General features: G+C 52.6%; 1 protein-coding gene and 1 pseudogene across 2 annotated transcripts; both read right to left on the bottom strand.

Annotated features, from left to right (window-relative positions):
• Positions 1-892: 892 nt before the first annotated feature.
• Positions 893-10,855, bottom strand: GRHPR (glyoxylate and hydroxypyruvate reductase). 2 transcript variants are annotated; one of them, XM_052644736.1, is made up of 9 exons: positions 10,604-10,720; positions 8,715-8,845; positions 8,278-8,350; positions 7,614-7,730; positions 6,443-6,531; positions 5,290-5,394; positions 4,360-4,495; positions 3,708-3,838; positions 893-2,166 (listed from the first exon to the last, which is right to left on the bottom strand). In XM_052644736.1, the coding sequence occupies exons 2-9, from the start codon at positions 8,782-8,784 to the stop codon at positions 2,045-2,047; spliced, it is 843 nt and encodes a 280-aa protein (XP_052500696.1). In that variant the 5' UTR covers positions 8,785-8,845; positions 10,604-10,720; the 3' UTR covers positions 893-2,044. The 2 variants fall into 2 exon arrangements, with proteins under 2 accessions (XP_052500696.1, XP_052500695.1); XM_052644735.1 differs by lacking the exon at positions 10,604-10,720 and adding an exon at positions 10,732-10,855 and having other exon boundaries at positions 894-2,166.
• An 11,601-nt stretch (positions 10,856-22,456) lies between these two features.
• Positions 22,457-25,329, bottom strand: part of LOC128052068 (60S ribosomal protein L23a-like) — a 32,502-nt pseudogene continuing 29,629 nt past the window's right edge.

Genomic DNA, 25,329 nt, shown 5'->3' with positions numbered 1-25,329 from the left:
TCTCATCTACCTCTTAGTCAGTCAGTTTCTATGTGTGAGAAGCAAGCCTGTGGGCCAGTGTCCTTGTACATGCTGTAGCACTTAAATAATTCAGAGGTTCCCTGGAAGACCAGGCCCAGGGTTCCTACAACTGGTAGTTTCTACCTGAATTTTAACTGGTATTGGGTACCTGGATTTCGATTGGTTAGCCTTAATTATAGCTTGGCATAATCATTTCTGGTGACCAAATCATAAAGTTCTATCAGGGCACCTGGGTCAGTGGTGCTATGCTGGTCAAAATTTGAGACTTTGAAATAAAAGCTTTGTCATATTAATGCCTCTAACTAATTATGTGTTCTTTTTCTTCACCTTAGGTTAAGGTTGAAACAAGAGAGTGAAATAGTATTGCTTTTTCTGCTAACCCTGCTGTTACCATGTTACCAGTACTCTGTTTTAAACCAGGCATCTTAGAAAATACTCTGATGCTGTCAGTAACAAGTGTTGGCCATTAGTCCCTTGCGCTTTTCCCCTCTGCGCTGTGGATGGGGCTGAGGCGGTGTCCTCAGTCCACCGGCCCTCCTAGAGGGCCTGCCAAATTGTGTACTTCCTGCTGCTCCCTTACCTGCCTCCCAGGGGAGGAACCCCACTCCTCAGTCTGGCTTGGCTGCGGGGGAAGAGCCGGAGCCGAGTCCCTTAGCAGGCGCAGGGCTTTGGCAGTGCTGGCAGCCAGGCCTGAGGAGTGAGGAGGTGCTTAGTAAAGGGCATTCACCTGGGAGCGGGAAGGGAGGAGGAAATGGACACGAGGAACAAAGTGTGACGGTGCTGAAACTAAGTTTAAAATAAAAATGAAAGAAACCTACCTACCCTGATTATTCTTGACCAAAAAGTGAGTATTGTGACTTTACCTAGTTGTCTTTGCCACATGTATTTAATTTGCCTAATGGTCTAGGTAGCAGGGCCCATTGCTGTGGTCACCACTGGGCTGTGACTGTCCTGTCCTCAGTGAGGGAAACTTGGACGCCTTTTGGCTGAGGCTAAGGTGGCTTGGCATCTGGTCCCATCACTTCATGTCAGATAGATGGGGAAACAATGAACACAGTGAACTGAAGTCAGATTTTATTCTGGGGGGGGCTCCAAAATCACTGGAGATGGTGACTGCAGCCATGAAATTAAAAGACACTTACTCCTTGGAAGGAAAGTTATGACCAACCTAGACAGCATATTCAAAACCAGAGATATTACTTTGCCAACAAAGGTCCTTCTAGTCAAGGCTGTGGTTTTTCCAGTGGTCATGTATGGATGTGAGAGCTGGACTGAAGAAAGCTGAGCGCCAAAGAATTGATGGTTTTGAACTGTGGTGTTGGAGAAGACTCTTCAGAGTCCCTTGGACTGCAAGGAGATCCAACCAGTCCATCCTAAAGGAGACCAGTCCTAGGTGTTCATTGGAAGGACTGGTGCTGAGGCTGAAACGCCAATACTTTGGCCACCTCATGCAAAGTGTTGACTCATTGGAAAAGACTCTGATGCTGGGAGGGATTGGGGGCAGGAGAAGGGGACAACCGAGGATGAGATGGCTGGATGGCATCACTGACTTGATGCACATGAGTTTGGGTGAACTCTGGGAGTTGGTAATGGACAGGGAGGCCTGGTGTGCTGCGATTCATGGGGTCACAAAGAGTCAGACATGACTGAGCAACTGAACTGAAGGTGGCTTGGACAGGTTCTAGGAATTCAAATGCTCAGGGCTGGGGATGGGGGTTGGAAGCAGAACCTGGAGTCACTAGAGGCCCTGGCTTAGGAAACCCAAGCAGATGCTTTTGTCAGTTTCTCCCAGTTACATGCCCAGACGTCTCCGAGAATTATTTAATAGAATTACACACTTGGGGCTCGGATGCTTCCAACCACACAAGTGCAGCACATCTGTTAGTACCAGTCTTCCCTCTGCAGAATGGGTACAGATCAGACTTTTTCCTCTGGCTCCCACCCTGTGGGTCCAATCAAGCCAGGGCGCATCTGACAGAAGCCCAGGGCCACTTGCTTTCTGGTCCACAGAGTCCCCGTGTGGCTACAGCTTGAGTTCACTGGGCATCGGCTCCCCTCGCAGGCCAGCCAGCAGGTTGTCAGCTGCCAAGACAGACATGATGTTTCGGGTCCTGTGGGTGGCACTGCCAATGTGGGGCAGGATCACTGGAAAGGAGAGGAAGGACAGGAAATGAGAAGGGTGGTTCAAGAGCCTTACCTTGGGCTAGAGTTTGCCAGGAAAAAGAATAAGGAGAACCCCCCTCACTTCTCCTTGATTTGCCTTCCCTCCTGTCTCAAAGCACTCCTCTCCTCGGGGCCACCAAACCCAGACTCAAGGGTGACAAATATGCATCCTGAGCATGAGGGTCAGGGCCAGAAGGGGTCCCCAGAGCCTCTCTAGACCCACCCTTCAGATACCAGACAGTGACAGGTGCCAGTTTACCAGCTCGTCCACACCATGAGCACCCCCTGAAGGCCCCAGGCCTCTGAAATAACTTCTCCCGAAATAACAGATGAGAGGCTGGACAGCACAGTGCCCTCTGACCCCACTGCAGAGCAAGGCTGGGGTCAACGGTCCCCAGAGAGTGCCTTCTGAAAGCAGTCCCAGGGCACTGCGCTGAGTGCCAGGCCTCGGGAATGGGCGTTTCCCAGCTCTGGGCAACAGCCTGGCCGTCACAGCCCGGGCTCCCTTCACACAGGCACAGGGTGGGAATGGTAGTGCCTCCAAGGGCTGTGACAGCAGGAGCATTCAAGGGGGAAAGGCAGCTACAGGCCTTCTCTGTGCTCTTGCATTCCAGAGGGTAAGCAAAGGGCAGGACTGGCCCAGACGGCCTACGGCCCTAACAGTTATGTATTAGTCTGGAGACGGAAACCAAACCAGCTATCTGAATAGACAGAACATAATATACAGAATTGTCAACTCAGCACAGAATTGTTAACTAACTGAGGAAGCTAAAGAGGAACTCTTAAGTGGTTCTCACTGCTCCTGGGCTGAGTAACAGCCACGGGCAAGATGTTAGACACACGTTGTCAGGCCCCACCCGAGACGTCCTGAGGCGGATGCCCATGGGGGCCTGGCACCATGCATTTGGTCAGTCCCTCCAGGGGCCTGATAGCATAAAAGTTGAGAACCACTGCACTAAGGTATCACAGGGGTAGCGATGTCAAACCTCCCCTGGGGCTAGGGGATGGGGGAGAGGAATGAAGTCAAGTGAAGTGAAAGTCATTCAGTCGTGTCCGACTCGACTCTTTGCGACCCCATGGATTATACAGTCCATGGAATTCTCCAGGCCAGAATACTGGAGTGGGTACCCTTTAACTTCTCTGGGGGGTCTTCCCACCCCAGGTCTCCAGCATTGCAGGAGGATTCTTTACTAGCTGAGCCAAAAGGGAAGCCCAACAATACTGGAGTGGATAGCCTATCCCTTTCTCCAGTGGATCTTCCCAACCCAGGAATCAAACCGGGGTCTCCTGCATCGCAGGTGGATTCGTTACCCACTGAGCTAGAGAGCTTGGGGTGGTTAAAACTCAGCAGACTGAGGGAGGGCCTCTGGAGCTTGCCTCCTACCTCTGATAGCTGTGGCTTGTGGCTCGGAGGGGCACGGTGCCTAAGCCAAGTGTCTGGGAGAACTGCCACTCGGCTTCATCAGCTGCAGTGGGAAGAGCCACCGCCGGGAGAAGTGTTTCTGACAAAGGGCGGTTCTTACCACAGTTCTTCAGGGTCAGGAGAGGGTGGTCAGTAGGCAGTGGTTCTGGGGTCGTCACGTCCAGTCCGGCAGCTGCAATCTGACCGCTGGCCAGGGCCTGGTACAGGTCGTCCTGGTCTACCACTTCTCCCCTGGGAATGATGGGGGGTGTCGTGAAGCACTAGTAATAACTAAGAAGGGGTTGGAGTGGCTGGGAGGGAAGTTCTGCTCCCGTAACATGTTCAGTGGACTAGAGGCACCCTGCGGACATTTTTGAGGACCCAAGACAACCTGGGTTTTGGGTCTGTCTTTCCAGAAGTGTGTGAGTTCAAGCTCACTGGCTCACACAAACCCAGGCTCAGGGCCATGAAGGCTGGCCTCTAACAGGCTGTAAAGACTGTCAAGTCCAACTGTTTGTGGTTAGAGGAACAAAGTTACCTAATTTGCTGCCATGGTGCCTTCACTTCCTGAGCAAGGTCAAGGTACTGCTGGGAGCCAGACCAGGCCCTGCTCTGAGCAGCTGGGACGTGCTCTGGGGCCCTTACTGTCCTGAGTTGAGCAGTTGGTTGGTTTATGGAGGGCAGTAGACTCAGCCTGAGTCTCATCGACAGCCTATGGGGATCACAACAGCAGGGGCAGCCCCTCTCCAGGCTCGCCCGGTGACCCAGGATACCTGCTGATGTTGACAAACACAGCTGTTTTCTTCATCCACTGGAAGAAGTCCTTGTTGCACAGCCCCCTGGTCGCCGGTGTTAAGGAGCAGGCCACAACGATGAAATCGGACTCGGCAGCCAGCTCGGGGGTGGACACTGGGGGAGCGCAGGGCTCCGTCAGGTGCTGTGTCCCGGGTTAAGGACAGCAAGAGGGTGGGAGACCTGACCCCTCCCGCCCACCTCCCATAACAGAAACTCCCAAGATGCTTCCTGAAGGCGGCACCCCACCTGGACAGCTCTGATAACTGCACAGTCGATGGCCACTGACGGGATCCTGGTGTGCTATATCCTTCAGTCAGCCCCCTGCTCTAAAGGTGGGGAAACTGAGGCCAGAGAGGAGCAGAAGCTTATTCGGGGTCACACAGCGGGGATCTAGGCCACACTGCTTTCACTCTTTCAAGGCCCAATGTGCCAACAGGGTGGAGTGGCTGAAATCCAGCTTGCCTTCTGCTCACCAAGATATGCACCTGCCAGGGGACTGGAATCACCCAGAGGCAAGGCTGAGGGTCAGTGCTCACCAGTTTATGATGGAAACTGAGTGAAAGTTCCCAGCACTTCCTTACATGTATCATCCTTACATGTACAATTCATTACACGTTACCACCATCCCTACTGCTGTGTGTGTACAAAGACAACAGTGAGAAGGGACCCTGCAGGACAGGAGACCCGAATCTCTCTGATACTGAGGGGACTCGGTGTCGCCTGGCTGGGTCCCTGCGCTGCCCGAATAGGCCTCTGCATGCAGGGCAGGGAAGTCAGATAAAGCCTAGGGGACATCACAGGCCTGTGGAGCTCCTGCATTCTACCCCAAAGTGCTGCCATTACAGCAAACACAGAGAACCACCTGGCCAAGCAGAAGGGGCCCCTGCGGAAATCCAGCTTTTACTTACCAAACTCTGCCTGGAATTCTGCTGCTTCCTGAGGCCTGGGCTGGCGCCCTGTGTATAGAAATCTCTGGACACCAAATGGTTTCAGACGCCGAGCTATGGCCTGGCCTGGTGGCAAGGAGTCAAGAGTCAGCGCTTGTTCCCAAGCCCTCGGAGGGTGAGGGCGGGAACAGCGCCCAGCAGCTCCAGGGAGAGGGAGCCCCTGGGGGAAGGGCTGGGGGGCAAAGTCCTTTCCTACGTTAACTAATCCTGCCACAGTGCACCCAGCCCCCACCACCCCACACTGCCCTCAGCTCAGGGGTCCATCCTTCAGAGACCACAGCTCCTGTGTGGCTGGGACTGGCCTGGGCTGTCCTCACGTGGTTCTGGCCATCTTGAGGGCCACTTTCTAACCTTCCCCGAGCACTGGATGGAGCTGGCAGCCCAAGAAAGGCCTGACCACACGGTCCCCTGCCTCCTCTGGACACTCTGCTTCTGTTAATGCAGCCACAGACCCCAAATGACTCTGATGGCACTGCCAACTCGCCCCACCTCAAACACCTTTCCACATATGCTGCTGCCAAGACGGGCTTGGGCAGCTGGGTTTTCTGACTCAGAACATGCCCCAAAGCTGCTGGGTTCCTCCAAGCAACTCTCTAGTGTGGGAGGCAGGGCTGCCAGCTAGCCAGACAAGTTATGCCCACTTCCTACCCTCACCCTCGCCTCTGCTCCAGGCAGGATGCCAGACTTCTCCAGTGCTGGGGCCACTGGAAGAAAAATAGCTCTGCCCTGCCTCAGAATCACAGGTAAGCTCTGTCCACTGGACCCTCTGGTTTCTGTGTTAAGGCTTCAGGAGTCAAATGCCTTCTAGAAACCAGGCCTCGGGGAGCAGGGCTCCCCAACCCCTCAGCCATCACGGCTTCATCTGCTCTGTACGGAGCTATAATCATAAAGAACCCAGGCTCTTACATCTATCACCTAGTGACTTCTTAAGGAACTCATTTTATGTTTTGGCCTATCTTTTACAATGGTATGTCTTCTCGCTGGAGATATCCCTACTGCACACAGGTATGGCGACCCTGCCCAAAGAAGGACTGTCAACATCCAGACACAGGGTGCTGGAGATTCTAACCAAGACATGTGAGCCAGGAAGCCAAATGGGTAGACGGAGCCTCACCTATGCGCCCCAGACCAACGATGCCGACGGTGCTCTGTGAGAGGCCGTGGCCACACATCCACAGGGGTTTCCATGAGGTCCAGCCACCACTGCAGGGAGGGAGGAGGGGTGGGTGAGCGGCCCTGGCTTTGGGCAAAGATGAGGGCTGCTGCACAGACCCCACACTCCCAGGCATGGGCTTTGGTCCAAGGGACAGGCCCCACCCTTCAGTTAAGGATGGAGGGGACCACGAGTTACACCTACAGCCACTTGGTACTGCGGATAAGCAGTGGGAATGACTCTTTTAAAGCAATTGGGGACACAGAATCTGAGGGCTGGAAAGCTTCTTAGAGGTTTTCCTCCCTTTCTGCAGACAGGGACGCTGAGATCAGAAAGGGCGACGTATAAGGTCACACAGCCAGGGCAGAGCAGCAGGTTGCAAATCTGGAACGTGGGATTCCAAAACCAATGTTCTCAGTGCTCCAGGGGAAACACAGGCCCACCCCTGCTGCCCCGGACCGACTGGGGAACGCAGCCTGTCTTGAGTCACCTCCGATGAAGGGGCCAACTCCCTGGACTGGAGGGTGGGAGGGACACTCAGCACTGTGTCTACTCAGTCCCACACAGCCTCGCCCCTGCCATATCCCACCACGAAGCCCCTCTCCCTGTCCACATTCTCTGAGCGCCTGCATCCGCATGCCTCCTGGGCTTTGCTCGGGTCAGTCCCCCCTACCTTGAGTGCTTTCCCCGATTCGGGATGTACAGCCCCCATCTCAATCTGAAACTCCCAGGTCAAATGTTTTAAATTTTCAGATTTTAGAAAGGGGGTAAAATATATATGCTGTATTCTGCATAACACACTTGACAACATCTGGGGTGCCACCTGTATCAAACACGTCAGTGTATCTGCAGCAACATGAAACAGCCTTCAGTCTTCAGAGCCTTCTGGATCCACATAAGGGTAGACAGGGCCCTCTGAGGATGCCACCAGCTACTCCTGCAGAGACTTCCCTGGTCCACACTGCACCCCACAATTTCCCTTCACGCCCTGTTTGTTTCAGCTCTGCTGTGCACTTTAGTATCTTGCCTGAGTCTGTCTCCCTCATTAGCTGGGGATCACCCCTGGGCCAGGGGCAGCACTGAGTGCGCAAGCGCGGAGCAGAGCCAACTTCCCCGCTGGGCGTTCACTCACTTCTTCACCTCCGCGATGGCCTCCGGCAACCGGCGACAAGTGGTAAGCAGCAGGGAGACGGCGAGCTCGGCTGTGGCGTCTGTCAGGACACCCGGAGTGTAGCCCACGCGGATCCCACTATGAACCAAAGAGCCGGTGGTCAATGGTTTCAAGCACCTTCCCAGTTTCTACTGCTGGGACACTGCTGTGATGCGGCTTTGCTCCTTCTGCGCTGCCTGTTGGGAAGCTCAGAGCTGTAGTGGGCCCCCAGGATTGGCCAGCCCTCAGTCCCCTCTTGACCATCTCCCGTTTTGAGAAGGATATAAGATGGAAGAACAAGCTCCAATGTGTGGAGCTCCAGTAACTGATTACTTAATTTTTCTGAATTTCCTCATCTAAAGAGGGAAATAATAATTCTTGCCTTTTCTACTTGAAAGGGTTGACGTGAGGGTCAAAAAAAAAGAATGAATGAGAAAGGATATTACCTGGACATTGTTAGCCACTGTTTCTGACTGCTCAGACTTATCTTAACTGACCTGTGCACACGTGGGCAGATTTCATCATTGGCTACCTTACATTTTCACCAAATGGTCAAGAGATATGAAGAAAAAACAAATAGATACTCAGCTCCTCTTTTTCCCTCTCTGGTAGTCACCCTTTACTCCAGAGCCCAAGTTGCACTTACCGCTTCTTGATTTCATCCAGAGCCAAGTGGTCAACACCCACAGACATTGTGCTAATGACTTTGAGATTAGCTCCTACTGGGCAGAAAAAGCATTATTTGTATCTTTTCTCAAGGGATTCAAGGCCTTCCCACATATATAGACGGGTCTGGAAAAGGGAGGGCCCTGCTAAAGGTCATAAACCAAGCCTGAACAGAGCTGGAAAAGGGCCCAGGGCCCTGGCTCTCCTCCACACCATGGTCTTTGCCCTCTTAAGGTCTCCTTCCGGGGACTCACAGCCAGCAAAGAGGGGCAAAGTGTGTGCCACATGGAGCTGTGGTCTAGGACCACAGTGAATGCCCTCAGAGCTCGCTGAAGTCACTGAAGACCTGCTTGGAAAGCAGCAGCAGCAGGCCAAGACACCCCGGGAGCCCTCCCCAGGCCTGCACAGCACACACACCTGCAGCGTCCAGGAGCTTCTTGTCTATGCGGTCCGAGAGGAGGCAGAGCAGGCCATGGGCCCCAGCCATTCTCTGTTCCAGGTCCTCTCTGGGAATGGGCTCATCAGAATCCCACTGCTCCACCTCACAGCTGAAGACAAAGGGAAGACCACTCAGAAGTGGGCAAGCCCCACAGGTGCCCACAGGCCCCCAAAGCTCTCCGGCCACATCCACCGACCCTGTCAGAGTGGAAAACATTGTTTTCTGCTTGCTCTGGCCTCAAGCTGCCTGGGGCTGGCTGAGGGGAGTCAAGATTAGGTGTGGGCAGCCTCAGAATTGTTCTGAGAGGGTGGCTGAAGGGTGAAGGCTGTCACAGAGCAGAGCTCTCCAGTAAGGACTGAAAAGGGCCTAAGCTGAAAGGAGAAAGTCACGGGGACCATTCTCAGCTCAACACAAGAAGAGCTTTCTTTACCCCCACAGGAGGCCTCACAGGCAGCGAGCTCCCAGGCCAGGCTGCCTATTGAGAAGGCCAGGTGGGGGCTCCTGGCAGCAGCCGGGCTTGGATCCCTTGTCTGGTTGTGCATCTTCTCCTGTGAGTCCGTGAAAGGAGTGACCCTTGTTCTTGATTTTGTACATGTGCTGTGCTCTGCTTAGTCGCTCAATCGTGTCCGCCTCTTTGTGACCCCAGGGACTGTAGCCCACCAGGCTCTTCTGTCCATGGGGATTCTCCACACAAGAATACTGGAGTGGGTTGCCATGCCCTCCTCCACGGGATCTTCCCAACCCAGAGATCGAACCCAGGTCTCGCGCATTGCAGGTGGATTCTTTACCATCTGAGCCATGGACAAGACCAAAGCTGTTCAACAGGGAGGAGTTTCAAGGGGCGCTTCCAGAGCGGCTGGTGGGCCCCAGGCATGTTTCCCAGCAGTGCTGCCCAACCTCCGGCCCATGACATTTAATTCAGTGCAGCCAAAACGCATGGAAAATCTACATGTGCAAGACACAGAGCTGCTGGCACTTTCCAAAACCCCCTGCCCAGGCGCCGGCCTCCTCGCAGCCTCCTTTCCTGGACAGTGGCCCAGCGCTGCAGCAGTGTGAGCACCGCTACTAGTGTTCTTGTTGTCTTTGCCTTCCCCTCTCCCCCTCAATGCCTAGCACACAGCAAGTCTTCAGCAAAAGTTTGATTGCAGGCAACAAAAGAAACAAATTTCATTTTCCCCTAGCACTTGTTTCTAAGGCTGGGTCCACCTTCTCCTTGCCTGACATGGGAAGTGAAAACCTGCATACCGCAGTGCTCAGACTGCCGCAGAGCAGATTTCTAATCCCAGCTGTGCCACCTATAGAGCTTGGTGAAGGTACCTGACCTCTCCCAGTTTCTCTGTAAAGTGGGAATCACAGCACTGATTTCACAGTGTTGAAAAATTAAGAGTTTACTTATAAGAAGCACCTGGCAAGGTGCAGAGTTCAGTTTAAGAAGTGCTACCAGAGGCCCCCTGCTAACCGTCCAAAGGGACCAGACCAGTGACTGCCAAGGCCCCTGACCCGTCCAAGCGACCTCAGAGGTCGCTCAGACCTTGTGACATGAGCAGTCTCCCCTCTCCCCACGCCCACGACTGGGGAAGGCTCCAGCCTTCACCCCACCCCCACTGCAAGTGCCACGGGAACTGCGGTTCCCAGGGGCACAGCAACGGGCCTGGAGAAAGCTTGGCCCCTGAGGACTTTCTCTAAGGTTCCCCAAACTCCAAGACCGTTCCAGCCAGGCACGGGTTCGAAAGTTAGGCGAAGGCCCAAGCGCAGGATCCCAGTTCTCTCTGGCCCCAAGGACCGCCGTGTCCGCCCCACCAAAAAGAAGTGGGTGGCGGGAGGCCGCCCCCCGGCCCGCCCGGAGACGCTGAGTCACCCCACGTACAGGCTGCCCGAGGTCTAGGAGCGGTGCTCCCGGCTCCGCAACCCCTTCCCGCGACGCCACCCGCGGAACGCGCGCCCGGAGGGAGGGGACTCGGCGCGCGGAGAGGTCCGGGGGCGCCGGGCTCTTACTCTGCGGCCCGGGCGAGCGCGGCGCTGCCCTCGGGGGGAATCCTGCGTGTGATGAACACCTTCATGAGTCTCACTGGCCTCATTGACCCCGCAGCCGCCGGATATTGGGCCCAGAGCGGGCGGGCCGGGAAGGGGCGGGGCCTCGGGAGGGGCGGGGCCGGAGCAGGCGGGGCGAGGGTGTGGATTGGCTCCGGAGCGGGGGGCTACTCGGGCTCCGAGTGTGCGCCTTGTGCACTTCTGTGTTTGTGTGATCAGGCCTTAATGAAACAGACTGGCTCTGGAGCTGGTGGCAGGCTCGTGCCCTTGACCACCAGGGCCTACCTCTGAGTACTCACTGCCTCAGAGCCTCCGGTCGGTCTTAGGGGTTGGGATAGGTAAAGAGGCAGCCACGGGAGAGTCCTGTGTGAACGTGCGGGGGTGCCTGTAAAGGTGCCTACAGCTGTGAGTATGCTGCCTGTGCTGGGGGAGAAGGGTGTGGTCAAGGGTCATCCCCATTCCCAGGGTCTGCTGTGCCTTGACCATCTTCTCTAGGTCTGTTCCATCATGGTCACAATGATCCAGGCGGTGGTCTTTAGCCACACAGACTGGACTCTGAGCCTGGCCTATTGTGCAAACACAGGAGCCTGGACCAGGGCAGGCTGAATCCCAGAATGACCTCCTTAATACTTGGTGCAATTTCCCATAGGAAGCCCACAGTTGAAAGCCACCCAGTTTGCTGGACACCTGCTGACTGGCCGAAAGCAAGTCAGGCCATGGGGTCAGGGCCAAGATGCTGGAGCCATGCGGGACCGTGGGGTCATGGGCAGAGACTGGGATTGCAGTCAGGTGGACAGGGTCTGACTCCCAGCTCTGTCACTTACCAGCAATGTCGTCTTGGTCGGTTCACATCCTCTTCCTAAAGGTGTTTCTTCAGCTTCAAGATGGGGTGATGAGCACTTCCCTTTGAGGGTTATTGTGATTATTTAGCAGGCAACACTTGCATGGGCCCTGGGCCATGTTTGATAGTCACCAAGCACCGAGGCCATGAGAGAGGTGAGTTCAGGCTCTGGAGCCAGATTGCCTGGATTTAAATCGCAGCTCTGTGACCCACTAAGGACAAGTCCTAACCTTCTACATGCCTCAGTTTCCTCATCTGTAAAATAGGTGTAATAGTACTTACCTGCCTCATGGCTTGTTGAGAGGATGCCTATGTACAGTACTTACAAACAGCAGGTATGTTGGGCTGCACCCCTCAGGCCTACAAGCCTTGTAGTTGTCTAGCTTCGAAACTGAAGAAAGAGCCTGGAGACAGATACATCAGTGGTTTATTTGACAGGGATCATATACAAAGGGTCCTGGAGCCACACCTTGCCAAACAGATGCTGGCAGGACATTGCAGCAGTCTTTACTACCCGAGGGAGAAGGCGACCATTTGCAGGAGGGAATTGGCATCAGGTGGGCCCATCAGTCACCAGGGACTAATTAAGCCCTCTAATTAAGAGGATCGGATAGTCTGTGAAGCAGGGACCAGATATACAGCAGCAGATATACAGAGAAAAGAGCCTAGCACCGTGAATGGCCTAACCACACAAGATAACACATGTCACGAGTGCTTAATAAATAGTAACACATTCAAGGAAACCCATACCCCAGCAATAGCAGCTGGTCAGAGGTGCACATGCTGAGTAAGCAAGTGAGAGGGGCCCAGACTTATCCCTCAGCTCTGCCGGCTTCATCTCTACCACAGGCTGTTCGCATACTTGCTCCCAGGCTTGGGAGCTCCTAGAAGGCAAAAGCCCTACCTGTTGGCCTCTTCTCTGTGGATGTTAATCTGAATCCAATCTGCCTCTTCAAGGCCCAGACAGGAAGGAGAGACAGGCCCAGAAGGAGGCCTGTGTCACTCTATGGTATCCTATTGTATCTTGATGGCATCTTATTGTAATTTTAATTTAGTTCTCTTTTGAGCCAAGTTAAGCACTTTTCATACATTTAAGAGCCATTTCCTTTTCCATAAACTATCTATGGATATTCTTTGCCTACTCAGGTGAGCTGGGCATCTTTGCCTTAGTGATTTGTAGGTACTATTTGTACATTAGGAAATTAGTCCTTTGTCTATAATGAGTTACAAATATGGTCTTTCCCCCAGGTTTTTTTTTGTCTTATGATTTTGTTAATTATTTTTAATGAAGACATTTTTATTCTTGTGGCTTCTAGGTTTTGTCACACACTGTGTATCACAGTGTATCTATTGCTGCATAATAAATTATCTAAAGACACAGTGGCTTAAAGCAACAACAATCATTCCCTTATTACCTCTGATGGTTTTGGAGGTTGGCTGGGCTCAGTAAGAGAGTCTCGTTCAGGCTGATTTTCCTGAGAAGTTGGATGGTGGCTGGGCCGCAGGGAGCTGACGGTTTCCTCACTCAAGTGCCTAGCTGTTGAGGCTGGCCATCAGCTGGGCCCTCTGCAGGGCCCCCGGCCTGTGGCCTGCACGTTCTCACAGCCTGGAGCCTGGGCCGTTCCAAGAGACAGAACAGGGAGCTCTCAGGCACTTAAGGCCTGAGCCTGGAAATGGCACTGCCTCACTTCTGCCATATTCTCTTGGCCACATGGTTGCTGAGCCCAGAATCAGGAGGTGACAGAGACCCCACTTCTTGATGGGAAGAGTATGGAAGAGCTGGGGGGGCTATGTTTTAAAGTTGCCTTTTCACAAAAAAATCTTTTTCACATGGAGTTTTATATATATATACACACACACATATACATGTGTGTGTGTATAATGCTTTCTAGGCTTGGTACCTTTGCGGTTTAATTTTTTACTGAAATTTTGATCCATTTATTTTTTCAGATAGCAAATTATTCAACACCTTTTATGAAATAAACCATCTTTTTCTATCATATACTAAATGTGGGTCTTTTAGGGTCTATTTCTAAATTGGATCTCCTGCTTTGTGGAACTTTCTATCTAGTTGTATGTGACTGGTCATCTGTGAGATAGTCAAGGGGTGTTGTTGCTGGAAACCACTAGGTTTGTGGTCATGTTACGCAGCCTCGTACCCAGAGGTGGGTGAGGACACCCCTGAGGGCCTAGAAGCAGGGGGTCAGGACTGTGTGTGAGGCTCTGTGAGAACTAGGCCGGCTCACAAGATCTGCCTTGGCCGCGTACTGGCCAGGTGGCATCTGGCAAAGCGCTTCTGTCTGAGCTTTGGTTTCCAAACCACAGAATGCTGCTACTGCTAAGTCGCTTCAGTCGTGTCCGACTCTGTGCGACCCCATAGACGGCAGCCCACCAGGCTCCCCCGTCCCTGGGATTCTCCAGGCAAGAACACTGGAGTGGGTTGCCATTTTCTTCTCCAATGCATGAAAGTGAAAAGTGAAAGTGAAGTCGCTCAGTCATGTCTGACTCTTCACGACCCCATGGACTGCAGGCCACCAGGCTCCTCTGCCCATGGGATTTTCCAGGCAAGAGTACTGGAGTGGGGTGCCATTGCCTTCTCCAAAACCACAGAATAGGGACAGCCATTCCCTGTCATGGTGGTTGGTGTGTGCTGAACCCAGGGCCAGGGCCTCGGAGGTGCGCAGGAAATGCTGATAAATTGGACCAAAGTTCATCCTCACTCTTTGGCCAGTGGAAGAGAATGGGCCCCAGCCACTCCCATGTCCACTGTCTGCCTCCCTGTCCTCAGGGGCTTCACTCTCCATGCGCCCCCTGCAGTGCCTTCCCCTGCTCCAGCCCTGGACCCCTCCTACCCTTGGTCAGGGGATGCAGAGAGCCCAGGGGTCTTGGATCAGGTCAGCCTGGCTGAGGGGTCTACTTGGCTCTTGGGCCTCTGTTCTGGTCATCTGGTTTCTGCCCAATTTCTGAGGCTGTTCCCTATTCCTGCCTTCTGGAACCTGGAACTTTAAGGGCCTGAGCCAACCCAGTAACCCTCCTGAGCCCTGCCCAGCTGACCTGGGGGCGTGTCTCCCTCTCTCCTCCACTGTTCCCCCCAGCCATGGTTAGAGTCCAGCCTTGGTCCTCTGGGCTGGAGTCCCGTTGTAGCACCCCAGGGCTGACCTTGTAAACTTGCCCTCCCCACACCCACTCAGGCACAGAGTGACACAGCCCAGCATGCTTCCAGAGACACCTGAATATCAAACAGCGCGGGGACAGCTGCAGGCTGGGAGGCAGGGAGAGTGGCTGCTTCAGAGGCCACAGCGAAAGTCTGCAAGAGGCACCATATAGAAAAGTGCCCACCAGTACTGGGTGCAGCACAGGTGTCCCTGGGTGCTGATCAGATCTCTGATTCAGAATTAATGCCACTCAGCTGTTTATTCAACAAACAACTAGTAATAATATTATTCCAACATGCTAGGAGAGCTAACATTTACTGAGTGCCAGCTGTGTGGCCATGGCTGTCCTTTATCTGTATTATCTCATTCAATTTTCACAGCAACCCTCTGTGGTGGGTGCTGTTATTCACTTTTTGCAGATGAGGAAACAGTTTCAGAAATGTTAAGAAACTTGCCCAAGCATTCACAACTAATAAGTGGATGAGATGATGTTTAAATCTAAGTATATATGACTGTGGGTTGTGCTCTTATTCCCTCTGTTCCCCAACCAGCAGCTGAGAAGAGATAGAAGAATTTTGAGAAAGGTTCAAGGTGCTGAAGGAGGCAGAGAAACTAACTTGGGAGAAACCAGAAAGTTTTTCTAGGAGCAGACTTTGAGTGGGGCCCTGAATCATGGGGAGGATTTGGAGAGGCAGCTGGGGACAGAGGGAGGCACTGCGGTCATTGGCCGGCTCTAGCAGGAGCAAAGGTCCTGATGTGGGAGGCATGGGCCCCAAAGGGGAGCTGCGAGCCGCTCTGGGCAGCTGGTCTGAGTAGGGAGGGGCTGCGGCAGGCTGAGCTCTGCCCTCAAGCACGAGGACAGTGGGGACCATGGATGCGGCAGAGTCGGGGAGAGCTGCTTCCTTACCCAGAGTCCAGACCTTGACCGCTGTCCTCTCTGCTGTGCCCCCTCGGTACCCACACCCTTGCAAGACCCCAAAACTCCTACTGGAGACACAGCAGGCAAGTACTTGGTGACTTGAGATAAGTCTCAACGGCTGGCCCGTCCCAAAGCCTCAGAGCACCCCGCAGGGTCAGGACCCCTCACTCTGTGGGTGGGTTATGGCCAGAAGGTCTCCTTCCAGCTCCCTGTGCTGGCCTATGAAGCCCTCTCCTTTTCTCAGGAGCCCAGGGTTCCCTCCCTTCTCAACAAAAGGCTCGTATCAGTCATGCACACTCTACTAAAAAGAACCCAGTTTCCATGGGTACCCACATCCCATTCTGGGCTCCAAACCAGCTTCATCTGAAATAGAAATTTCATTGAAATGTCTTTATTATATCATAAATCAGTCATGAATCTTTTCCAGTGAGGTTATCACTCCAAATCCAGAAAAGACAAAGGCAACTCAACTGCCCAAACGAGAGGCTGTGCAACAAGACCTTATGTGGAATATGGAAATACAAACTGGGCTCCTGTGAGCTCTGACAAGGTACTGCCCTGATTCTTCAAGGAGATGAACTAGAGCAGAGATCGGCAAAATTTTTCTGCAAAGGGCCCAACTGTAAATATTTTAGACTCTGTGGGCCATACAGTCCTGTTGCATTACTCAGCTGTGGCCATCATAGCCTGAAAGCCACCACAGACAACGCGTCAGCAAATGGGCATGGCTGTGTGCTAATACAACTTTATGTATGAACACTGAAATTTGAAGTACTGTACATACAATTTTCTTGTGTCATAAAATGCCTAGATTTCATTTGTTTAAGCAAGACTCATTCTTGCCTGGGCATCGTACCAAAATAGGTGGCCAGATTTGGCCCATGGCCGCAGGTCACTCCCTGACCTCTGGTCGGAGCAGAGCTTCTCACTGTAATGTGCAGATGAATTACCTGGGGATCTTGTTAAAATGTAGGTTCTGATTCAGTAGATGTAGGGTTGACCTAGCAAGCTGCATTTCCTGTGAGATTCAAGTGACGCTGCTGGTTTGAAGAGAACACTGTGAACAAGGGGATGGGGAACGCTCCAGCTCAGCCACGCGGAGACCCTAAGTGATGCACTGATTACAGATCCTGCTGTTCCTGAAGAAATGCTCATTCAAAAGTCTGAACACACGTGGGTCCCAGTGTTTTTTGAACAGCCTTCACCCCTATCCTGGCTTTTCTTGCTTTATTTCCTTATTTTTTGTGTTTTTTCTCTCTTACCTCCTGTCACAAGAACATAAGCTCCTTGAGAGCAGGGACTTCGTTCCTCTGTTTGCCACTGTCATCCTACAGTCTTGCACATGGCAGGTGTTCAGAAACATTTGTTGAAGAAGTGAATGAATGACATCGGTGGTGCCTCGTTGGCCTCCCTTCTTGGCCTCCCTTCTTGTGCATCTCCGCTCGACTTTGTCATTCCATCACCACCTAGTGGACACTTCTGTGTACTGCGGGGCAGGGGAGAACAATGCTCCACATGTGTGACTGGCCCAAGCAGGAGGTACCCGAAGCCACTGCAGGCAGAGATCTGTCTCTTCCGATGCCGCTGTATCTGTGTTCTTGTCTGCTGGTACAGAGGAGGAGGCAGCATTTGAACTGAACAACAAAAGCAATAAGATTGAGAATGGTGGGAATGAGGGAGGAAAGGCATTCCTGGTCGAAGGATTAGCATGAGGAGGGGCCTAGAGGCTGGAAAGCTTAGGCGTGTGCCAAGGGGAAGAGAAGTACAAGCAGCTGAGATGGGAAGTGGAAAGTGAGCCAAATAATGACACAGGAGGAAGGGAAGAGGCCCAGGGAAAGGAAATTTCCACTTGGAGTTTGATCCATGCCAGGAATTTCATATGCATGAGATCATTTAATCTCTGCAGAGTCCAGTGAGGCAGATTTTAGTACGCCCAATTTACATACGAGGAAACTGAGGCCTAGATGGGTGAAGTGACTTGTCCAAGGTCACACAGCTGATAAAGGGCAGAACTGAATTGAGATCATCTGATCCTTTCCTCCCTGAGGGGAGTGCCTACCCCTGATTTGTGCTTGAAGTGGGTGTGTGGTGATGGGGCATATGCAGGAAGCTAGGAGCTGGGGTTCCAGACATCCAGAGGCCTGAGCAGTTAGCTCCTCCAAGTCATCTCAAGGCCTGACAGCTCCATAACCTGGGAGACTCCCTCTGCTCACGCTCATGGTCCTAGAGCCCTGGTCTGGGGGCAGGATGCCTGGGTTCTAGTCTGGGCTCCCTTTACCTCTCTGGGCCAGAGGGTACAATGGCTCTAATGACTGGTGAAAGGATCTCAGAGATCTCTTACTTGCCCATTATACAGATATGGAAACTGAGGCCAAGAGACGGACAAGAAGTCCCCTGATGATACACACCAAGCTAGGCTCAGTGTGGCTTCTATCTTGGCCTCTGTGTGGATTCGCATCTGATCGCTGAAAGCTGATACGGCCATGTGGGCCTGAACCCTGGGCAGAGAGGAAGCAAAGGGCCCATTTGGGCCCCCTTGACCAGCCCAGGCCCTTGGATAATGTGTTTGAGTTTCAGCTCCCAGTGAGGTGTGTCTGGGGGATGAGGTGAATGTGTGGAGCCGCAGGCTGGGGGAAAGGGAAGGAGGCTTAGCAGGACCTGCCCCACAGGCTTTCCAGGGACTGGACTCACCAGAGCACAGGGAGGGATGGGGGTGACCCAGCTCTCTCAGCAAACCTCGATTGTCCCTAGACTTTCAGCCCTGCTGCAGCTCTGCTCCCAGCAAAGGAATCTTCCTGCCCATTTCTCGGTCCCTCGGCCTGCTCTTCTGGGGAGTAGAGGACCCCAGCCTGGGGTATAGGGAAGTCACTTCCATCCACACTGAGCTCAGCTCTATGTCAGATTTGAAACAATGTAAACTTCAGCACCACACAGGCCTGACAGTGGCCCTGCTAGGATTCCTCAAGAAAACTGAGGCTCAGAGAGGCAGAAGGACTCGCCCAAGGTCATAAGTTGCCCTCAAATCCAAGACAGAGTGACACCACAGCATTTGACCACAATATCCACGACTCCTCTGACCCAAGCCACCAGCCAGCCCCTCCATGTGCTAACTTGACTCTGCCCAACAGACTCCATTTCTCCCTCTGACCTGCATCATTCTCCTACCCTGCCCATTGTCCCCACAAACCAGGAGGAACTTCACGGCAAGGACAGGGTGGGATCCAAGCCTCTTGTAAGACTTCAGGACCCAGCCTGGCGGACACTCAGTAAACATCTTCCCCATGAATGAGGGAACCCCTGGAAGCGTGGACACCACCCCCATTTTTCAAACTGAGGGTCAGTAGGGGATGGTGACCTGCTTGGGCCATCAGCAGGCTCCAAGCAGAGCGGTGACCAACCTGGGCCTCTTGCTGCCCAGATTCAGGTTCCCTCCATTGGACAATCTGGCTTGAAGGCCCCCAGCAGCTGTACAAAGTCGTGTGTGTGTGCGTGTGTGTCAGTCACTCAGTCATGTCTGACTCTTTGCAACTCCATGGACCTTAGTCCGCCAGGCTCCTCTGTCCATGGGATTCTCCGGGCAAGAATACTGGAGTGGGTTGCCATTCCCTTCTCCAGGGGATCTTCCCAACCCAGGGATAGAACCTGGGTCTCCTGCATTGCAGGCGGATTCTTTATCATCTGAACCACCAGGGAAGCCCGCAAAATCCTACACGTGGACCCAAAAGCGGGCACCATCCCTCAGATGCTGCAAGCCCACTGACTTGCAAACACCTGAATGTGCTTGGGTAGAGGTGAGCAGGGGCATGACCACAGATTTGCAGGGCTCCCTGTGGCAGGAGCAGGTTATTTCTGCTGGGGATTTCTACCAGAGCTGTTTCTGTAATCTTTCTCAGGGCATGGCTGGGGTTTAGTAATGAGCTGTAACAGCCTGAATACTTGGTTCTGTGAGCTGAGAACTGTTCATTCTTACATGAGGTAGGGCTCCTCTTTCCTTGATGGCTGAGTTCAGTTGTGGCAAGGGGTGGGGGAGGGTTGGGAGGCAGGGATCCAGGACCGGAAGAGCAGCAGTGCTCACACAGGGCTGGAGCCGGGCACCACCTTTATACAGATGGAGCCGTGGAGGCCCAGGGCAGCTGCAAGGTCAGGGGCAGCAAAACTCCACATGCAGACTGGACTGTGGGCGTGGCAGGGCTGAGCATAGGGTTCCCCAGAAGCAAGCTCTTGGCTGAGGATTCCAATGCAAGTGATTTATCCAGGAAGTACTCCCAGAATGAGCCTGGAAAGGACTGGGATCCAGGAGGGGTGGAGGTAGGGAGGAGGGAGATCAGTTCAGTTCAGTTCAGTTCAGTCACTCAGTCATGTCAGACTCTTTGCGATCCCATAGACTGCAGCACACCAGGCTTCCCTGTCCATCATACATGGTGCCATTTCTGGTTTCCTCCTGCAGAAGGTAACTTTAGTCTGATCCCAGGGGGCCCTGGAGTGTAAGTTACATGTCAGGGTTCTCAAAAGCCCAGGCAAGGGAGCTGGGCTTCCATGTTCCCTGCAACCATCAGTTTGCACCATCCAAGGAGACCTGAGTACAGCTTCCTGGAGGAAAAGGTGTGGCCTTGCCCTGTGATGTGGAACAGGATGTGCAGGTTCTGGCCCAGGCAGGTCACTGTCACCTACTGACCCTCAGTATTCCCGTTTGAAAAATGGCGATGGTGTCCACCCTTGCAGGGGTTCCCTCACTGAGAAGATGTTTATTGAGTGTCCCCCCAGCTGGGTCCTGAGGTCTCACAAAAAGCTTGGATCTTACCCTGTCCTTGCCCAGGTGTTCCTTCTGCTGAGGAAAAGGGCTTGAGGGGTACACCAGAGAGGAGCTCAGGCATACTGCCAGAAGGCCAGGGTGGCCATGGTTAGGACAAGCCAAGGAAGAGCGTTAACTATATCCCTGGTGGCTCAGACGGTAAAGAATCCACCTGCAATGCGGGAGACCTGGGTTCAATCCCTGGGTTGGGAAGAATCCCTGGAGAAGGAAATGGCTACCCATTCCAGTATTCTTGCCTAGAGAATCCCATGGACAGAGGAGCCTGGTGGGCTACAGTCCATGGGGTAGAAAAGAGTCAAACACAACTAAGTGACTAAAACACAAGAAAGAGCGTGGAGCTGGAGGGATGGCTCATCTCCCTGCAGGCTGCAGGTGAAGTACACTCAACTATTTCAGCAGAAGTCCCATAAACCACCTCCGGAAATCCCTCTCTCATTTGCCACTGTTTGTGGCCAAAACCCTGAACTGTGACGAGGAGGGACAAATAGCTTAGGTAGAACTGCCTTATTCAGCCAAAAGTGTTCAGAAATGAGTCACTGCCCTTGATCTAGGCCCCAAGAGGCCCTGCCAACAAGAGCTCCAGGCTCCAGGTGAGGTGGGCATCAGGCCTGGGCCCAGAGCGCAGAGCCATGTTGATGAGGGGCAGCCCATGGAGGGCAGTGTGTTATTAGTGGGAACTCCTGTCTCTTTACATGACCCCACTTCCCTTCTCTCCATCCACCTGACCTCCGGGCCCCTAGCCTCCCCTCCAAGCCAGTCTCCTGGAGTTGCCAGAGGTTCCCTCTAAAAAGCAAATCTGGTCCCGTCTCCTCCCTGCCTGCCACCTTCCCTGGCTCCCCACTGCCCTTAGGAGAAAGCCCGATGTTCTCCCAGGACCTCTTCTCGTGAGGACAATGCGTACCCGCAGGGACTGACAGCAGCAAACTTCAGGCAGAGATTGGGAGTTCCAGCATCTTCCTGGAGCCCACAGGCCAGGGCAGCGCTGGCAGCAGCCTGGCTCTCCGGGAAGAGGGAAGAGCTGCCCCAGGACCTGTTCCCCACGTCTCCCTTCCTGACTTTGCCTCTGTAATTAATTTATGGAAAGCATCTAAATTGGGAGCCAAGACAGTCCTGCAAATCTCATTTAATCCCTGCCTCCACCGGAGGGAGCAGCACCTTGTGGGGTGGAGCTTTTCTTACAGTGATTACATTTGGTTTTATTTCTGGAAAAAAGCACGAAAATGAAGCATTTAAGGTCTAATTTCCCCAATAAATTTTGGAAGGCAGAGGCTTCCAGGTGGTGTTCGGCGAGGTCACAGGGAGCCTTTCAGTCCTGCAGCCCCAGGAGGGCTTTTGGGGGGGCGGTAGACTAGCTCATCAAAAGTTCCTCTTGGCTCCACCTTTAAGCACAGCCAGAATCTGCCTTCTTCTCTTCCTCTGCTGCCTCCACCCCACCTAAGACACGGTCACCTCTGCAGTGGTCCCCTGGCCATCTCCCTATTTCCACCTCACCCTGCTCCAGTCTCTGCTCACAGGCAACCAGGGCCAAGCCATGGCTCCTCAGAAGCTCTCCAAGAGCTCCCTGCTACCCTTGCTGGGAACTCAGGAATACTGTCAGTCCCATTAAGAGCCACACAATGCCCTCCATCCTCATTCCCTCCCTTCTCCTACCTCCCTGGAATCCCTTGACGTTGCACACTCTGCCTGCCAGCACTCCTGCAGGCTGTTTCCCCTACGTGAAATGTTCTTCCTAATGATCTTATTCAAAAATTGGCTCTTTGCAGCTTCCCTGATCACACCCATGCCCCATTCATTCTCTGTTCTCGTCACTCCTTACCACTCACCACCAACCTGAAATATCCTGATTTTTTTCCTTATTGTCTAGCTTCCCTCTATTCTTCATCAGAATGTCAGCTCTAAGAGCAAGGGATTTGTTTTAATAATAAAAATATTGTATTTAGAATTAGCCAGCTGGACTTGGTTTAGATGATCCCAATTTTGTTGGCAATGTCCAAAGCCTCACAGCCAGGAGCCAGCTGAACACACGCCTTCTTCTCTCCATCAGGCCTGATCAGGGTGTTGGCCTTGGCCACGTCAGTGTCACAGAGCTTCTTCACAGCCTGCTTAATGTGATGCTTATTGGCCTTGACTTCCACGATGAACAGTGTGCTGTTGTCTGTCTTCTTCACGGCTGACCCTGTGGTGGGGGAAACTGGATGATGGCGGTGTGGTCAAGCTTGGTTCTCCTGGGCGCTCCTCCGAGAATATCTGGGCTGCCTCCTGAGCCACAGTGTTTTGGGCCAGTGGAAGGTGGGTGACTTCTGGGTTCTCTTACTGCGGCTGTGGACACCTTTCAACACCGCTTTCTCAGTCTTCAAGGGCTTCCCTTTGTCTTTGGCTTTGGGAGGGGCACCTTCAGCACCAATTTTGTGGAAAGGAGCAAGGGATTAGTTTTGTTCACTGACGTATCTCCAGTACGGACCGCAGTGCCTGGCACATGATACTCAATAAAAATTAACCAAATGAATGAATGAACTGCATTGTGACAGCAGGTGGCAGAGATCCTTAGACATTGGGGGGCTGTCCTCTGTGGGTGGGTGGAATCAGTCTGAGCTTACCTCCTACAGGCAGTCCTCTGTCCAGGTTCTAAATGGAAGTCCTGGCTGCAGGGGGCAGCTCTGATCACTCAGTAGGACTGATTTTTCCTTTGGTGCAAACACCACCTCTTCCAGGGAGCCCTCTGAGAACCCTTCCCAACCCTCAGGGAAAGTCTGTCCTACCCCCTCCTGGCTTGACACTTTCTCTCTTGTGGTCTCTTTGGGGTGTTGGTGTCAGGCTGAGGTCCCTGGCGGGCACCTGAGTCATATCCAGAGAACACCTGGAGGGCCTGCTTCAGTTCACGCTTTACAGGGCCTCTCATGAGGCCAAAGTCACACCTTCTCCTCACTCAGGCCTCACAACAACCCTCAGAGGCAGACATTCTCATCCCCATTCTACAGAGGAGGAAACTGCGGTCAGAGGCCACAGACATGACTTACCCAAGTCCCACAGCTGTGTCACAAGGCGGAGTGTAGCCGGGCTCCCTGGCCCCGAGGCCAGCTCCCCGGCGTTCAGCAAGGTGCTTAGAAAGTGTTTGGGGAATGACAAGCCCGAGTTCTGGGGCTCCTGAGTGAGTGATGAAGATTCTGTAAACACAGCGTGTGCCAACCCACTGCTGGTCTGGTCTGTGTGGACCGTCCTTGCTCAGCTGAGCATTGAGATGGAGACTCTCCTGGTGTTCTGTGCAGGTAAAGAAAAGACAGTGATTCTCTCTTCCGGGGGCCCATAGCAGGCAGGGGCAGGTAAAGAGGTTGTACCATGCCCAGTGCCCATCCCTGGTCCTTAGCCTCACTCTGGTGGCAAAGACAAGGCCCAGAAGAGTTGAGCAATGAGCCAAAAATTAGGGACAGAACTGGGAGCATGACCCTTGACATCAGTTCTACCTTGCTCTCTGAGTCTACCTGCTATGTCTGTAAAGGCCACATCCCTAGGACCCAGACCTTGGATTCCTCTTTTGTAAAGGGGGAAAACTGTACCTATTTAATAGTATCAAAGATTAAATGAGGTAACACACGCAAGAGCCTGGCATAATGCCTGGCAGGAAGTAAATTCTTAATAATCGGAGCATATAGTTATCAGCTGGTTCCAAGAGAGGAGCCTATGTTACGTTGTCTCCTCCTTCCCTGCCCTATAGGTGGCTCTTACAGGCTTGCAGCTGCAAACTTGGTAGTAGTTAGAAGACCTATTTCTTTAGGGGAAAAAATAACAATTAAAATAACAGTGCCCCATGGTGGAAATGGTGTGACAAAATTAGCACAGCGTGGCAGTATTTTGTGAGTATCTTAAATCTGCAAGGTAAGTATTTTATGAATGTTACATATTAATAAAGTCTCATTTTGTCTGAATTCTCCCACCTTTTAAAATGTATGTCAAGAAACAAGCAACTCTGAAGCTGTGTAGTTAAGTGAGCTGCCAACTGGATTTACAATATTGCCACGTAGGGCATTTTTTAAAACAGGTGAACAAATATAAACATCTTCTCTCATCTTTTGTCAGGATTAGTCTTGAATTCGGTGAATTTTGAATTATGCCCCAGCAGGACTAGACCCCTCCTGGAGTAAGGTACAGTGGTCCTACACATACCACAAGGGCCAACCATTTGGAAGTAGCACTTTGATAGAACCCATCAAAAATGCAAGCCATTCTTGCATGGGAGCTCAACGTAAGAGCCATTTACATACTTTGACTACTTAGTGACTCTGGAATTTATCCTAGTGAAGTAATTCCAAAAGAGCAAAGCAAAATGCAAGCACATGAAGATGTCAATTGTAGTGTTGCTTACAGTTGAGGAAAATGGTAAACACAATCTGCAACAAGAGGGGAGTGATTCTGTAAATTATGCTGGGGCCCTTGATGGTTCTTTGACCAATAAAAATTATCATTTTGAAGATCATGTGGGACTTCCCTGGTGGTCCAGTGGTTAAGACGCTGCGCTTCCACTGCAGGGGGCACAAGTTCGATCCCTGGTTGGGGAACTAAGATCCTCCGTGCCTCTCTGTGTGGCCAAAAAGTTGAGAAGAAGAAGATTGTGTAACAACATAGATGATGTTTACATTCACGTGTTTCATATCGAAGGGGAAAATGCAAAGCTGCATTGGGACTCTGGTCTCTGATACTGTCGGGGCCATTTTCCTTCCTTGCTGTCTGGTCCTCCCAACAGCCCTCTGAGGTAGACAGAACAAGGTCATTAGTTACTCTCTCATAATCCAGGCAAGGAAAGAGAGGCCACAGGGACTCAGATTCTGAACTAGGGCAG

The sequence above is a fragment of the Budorcas taxicolor genome, chromosome 8 (genome assembly GCF_023091745.1).
Source record: "Budorcas taxicolor isolate Tak-1 chromosome 8, Takin1.1, whole genome shotgun sequence".
Classification (NCBI taxonomy): Eukaryota; Metazoa; Chordata; class Mammalia; order Artiodactyla; family Bovidae; genus Budorcas; species Budorcas taxicolor.
This window is presented reverse-complemented; position numbering and strand designations above follow the sequence as displayed.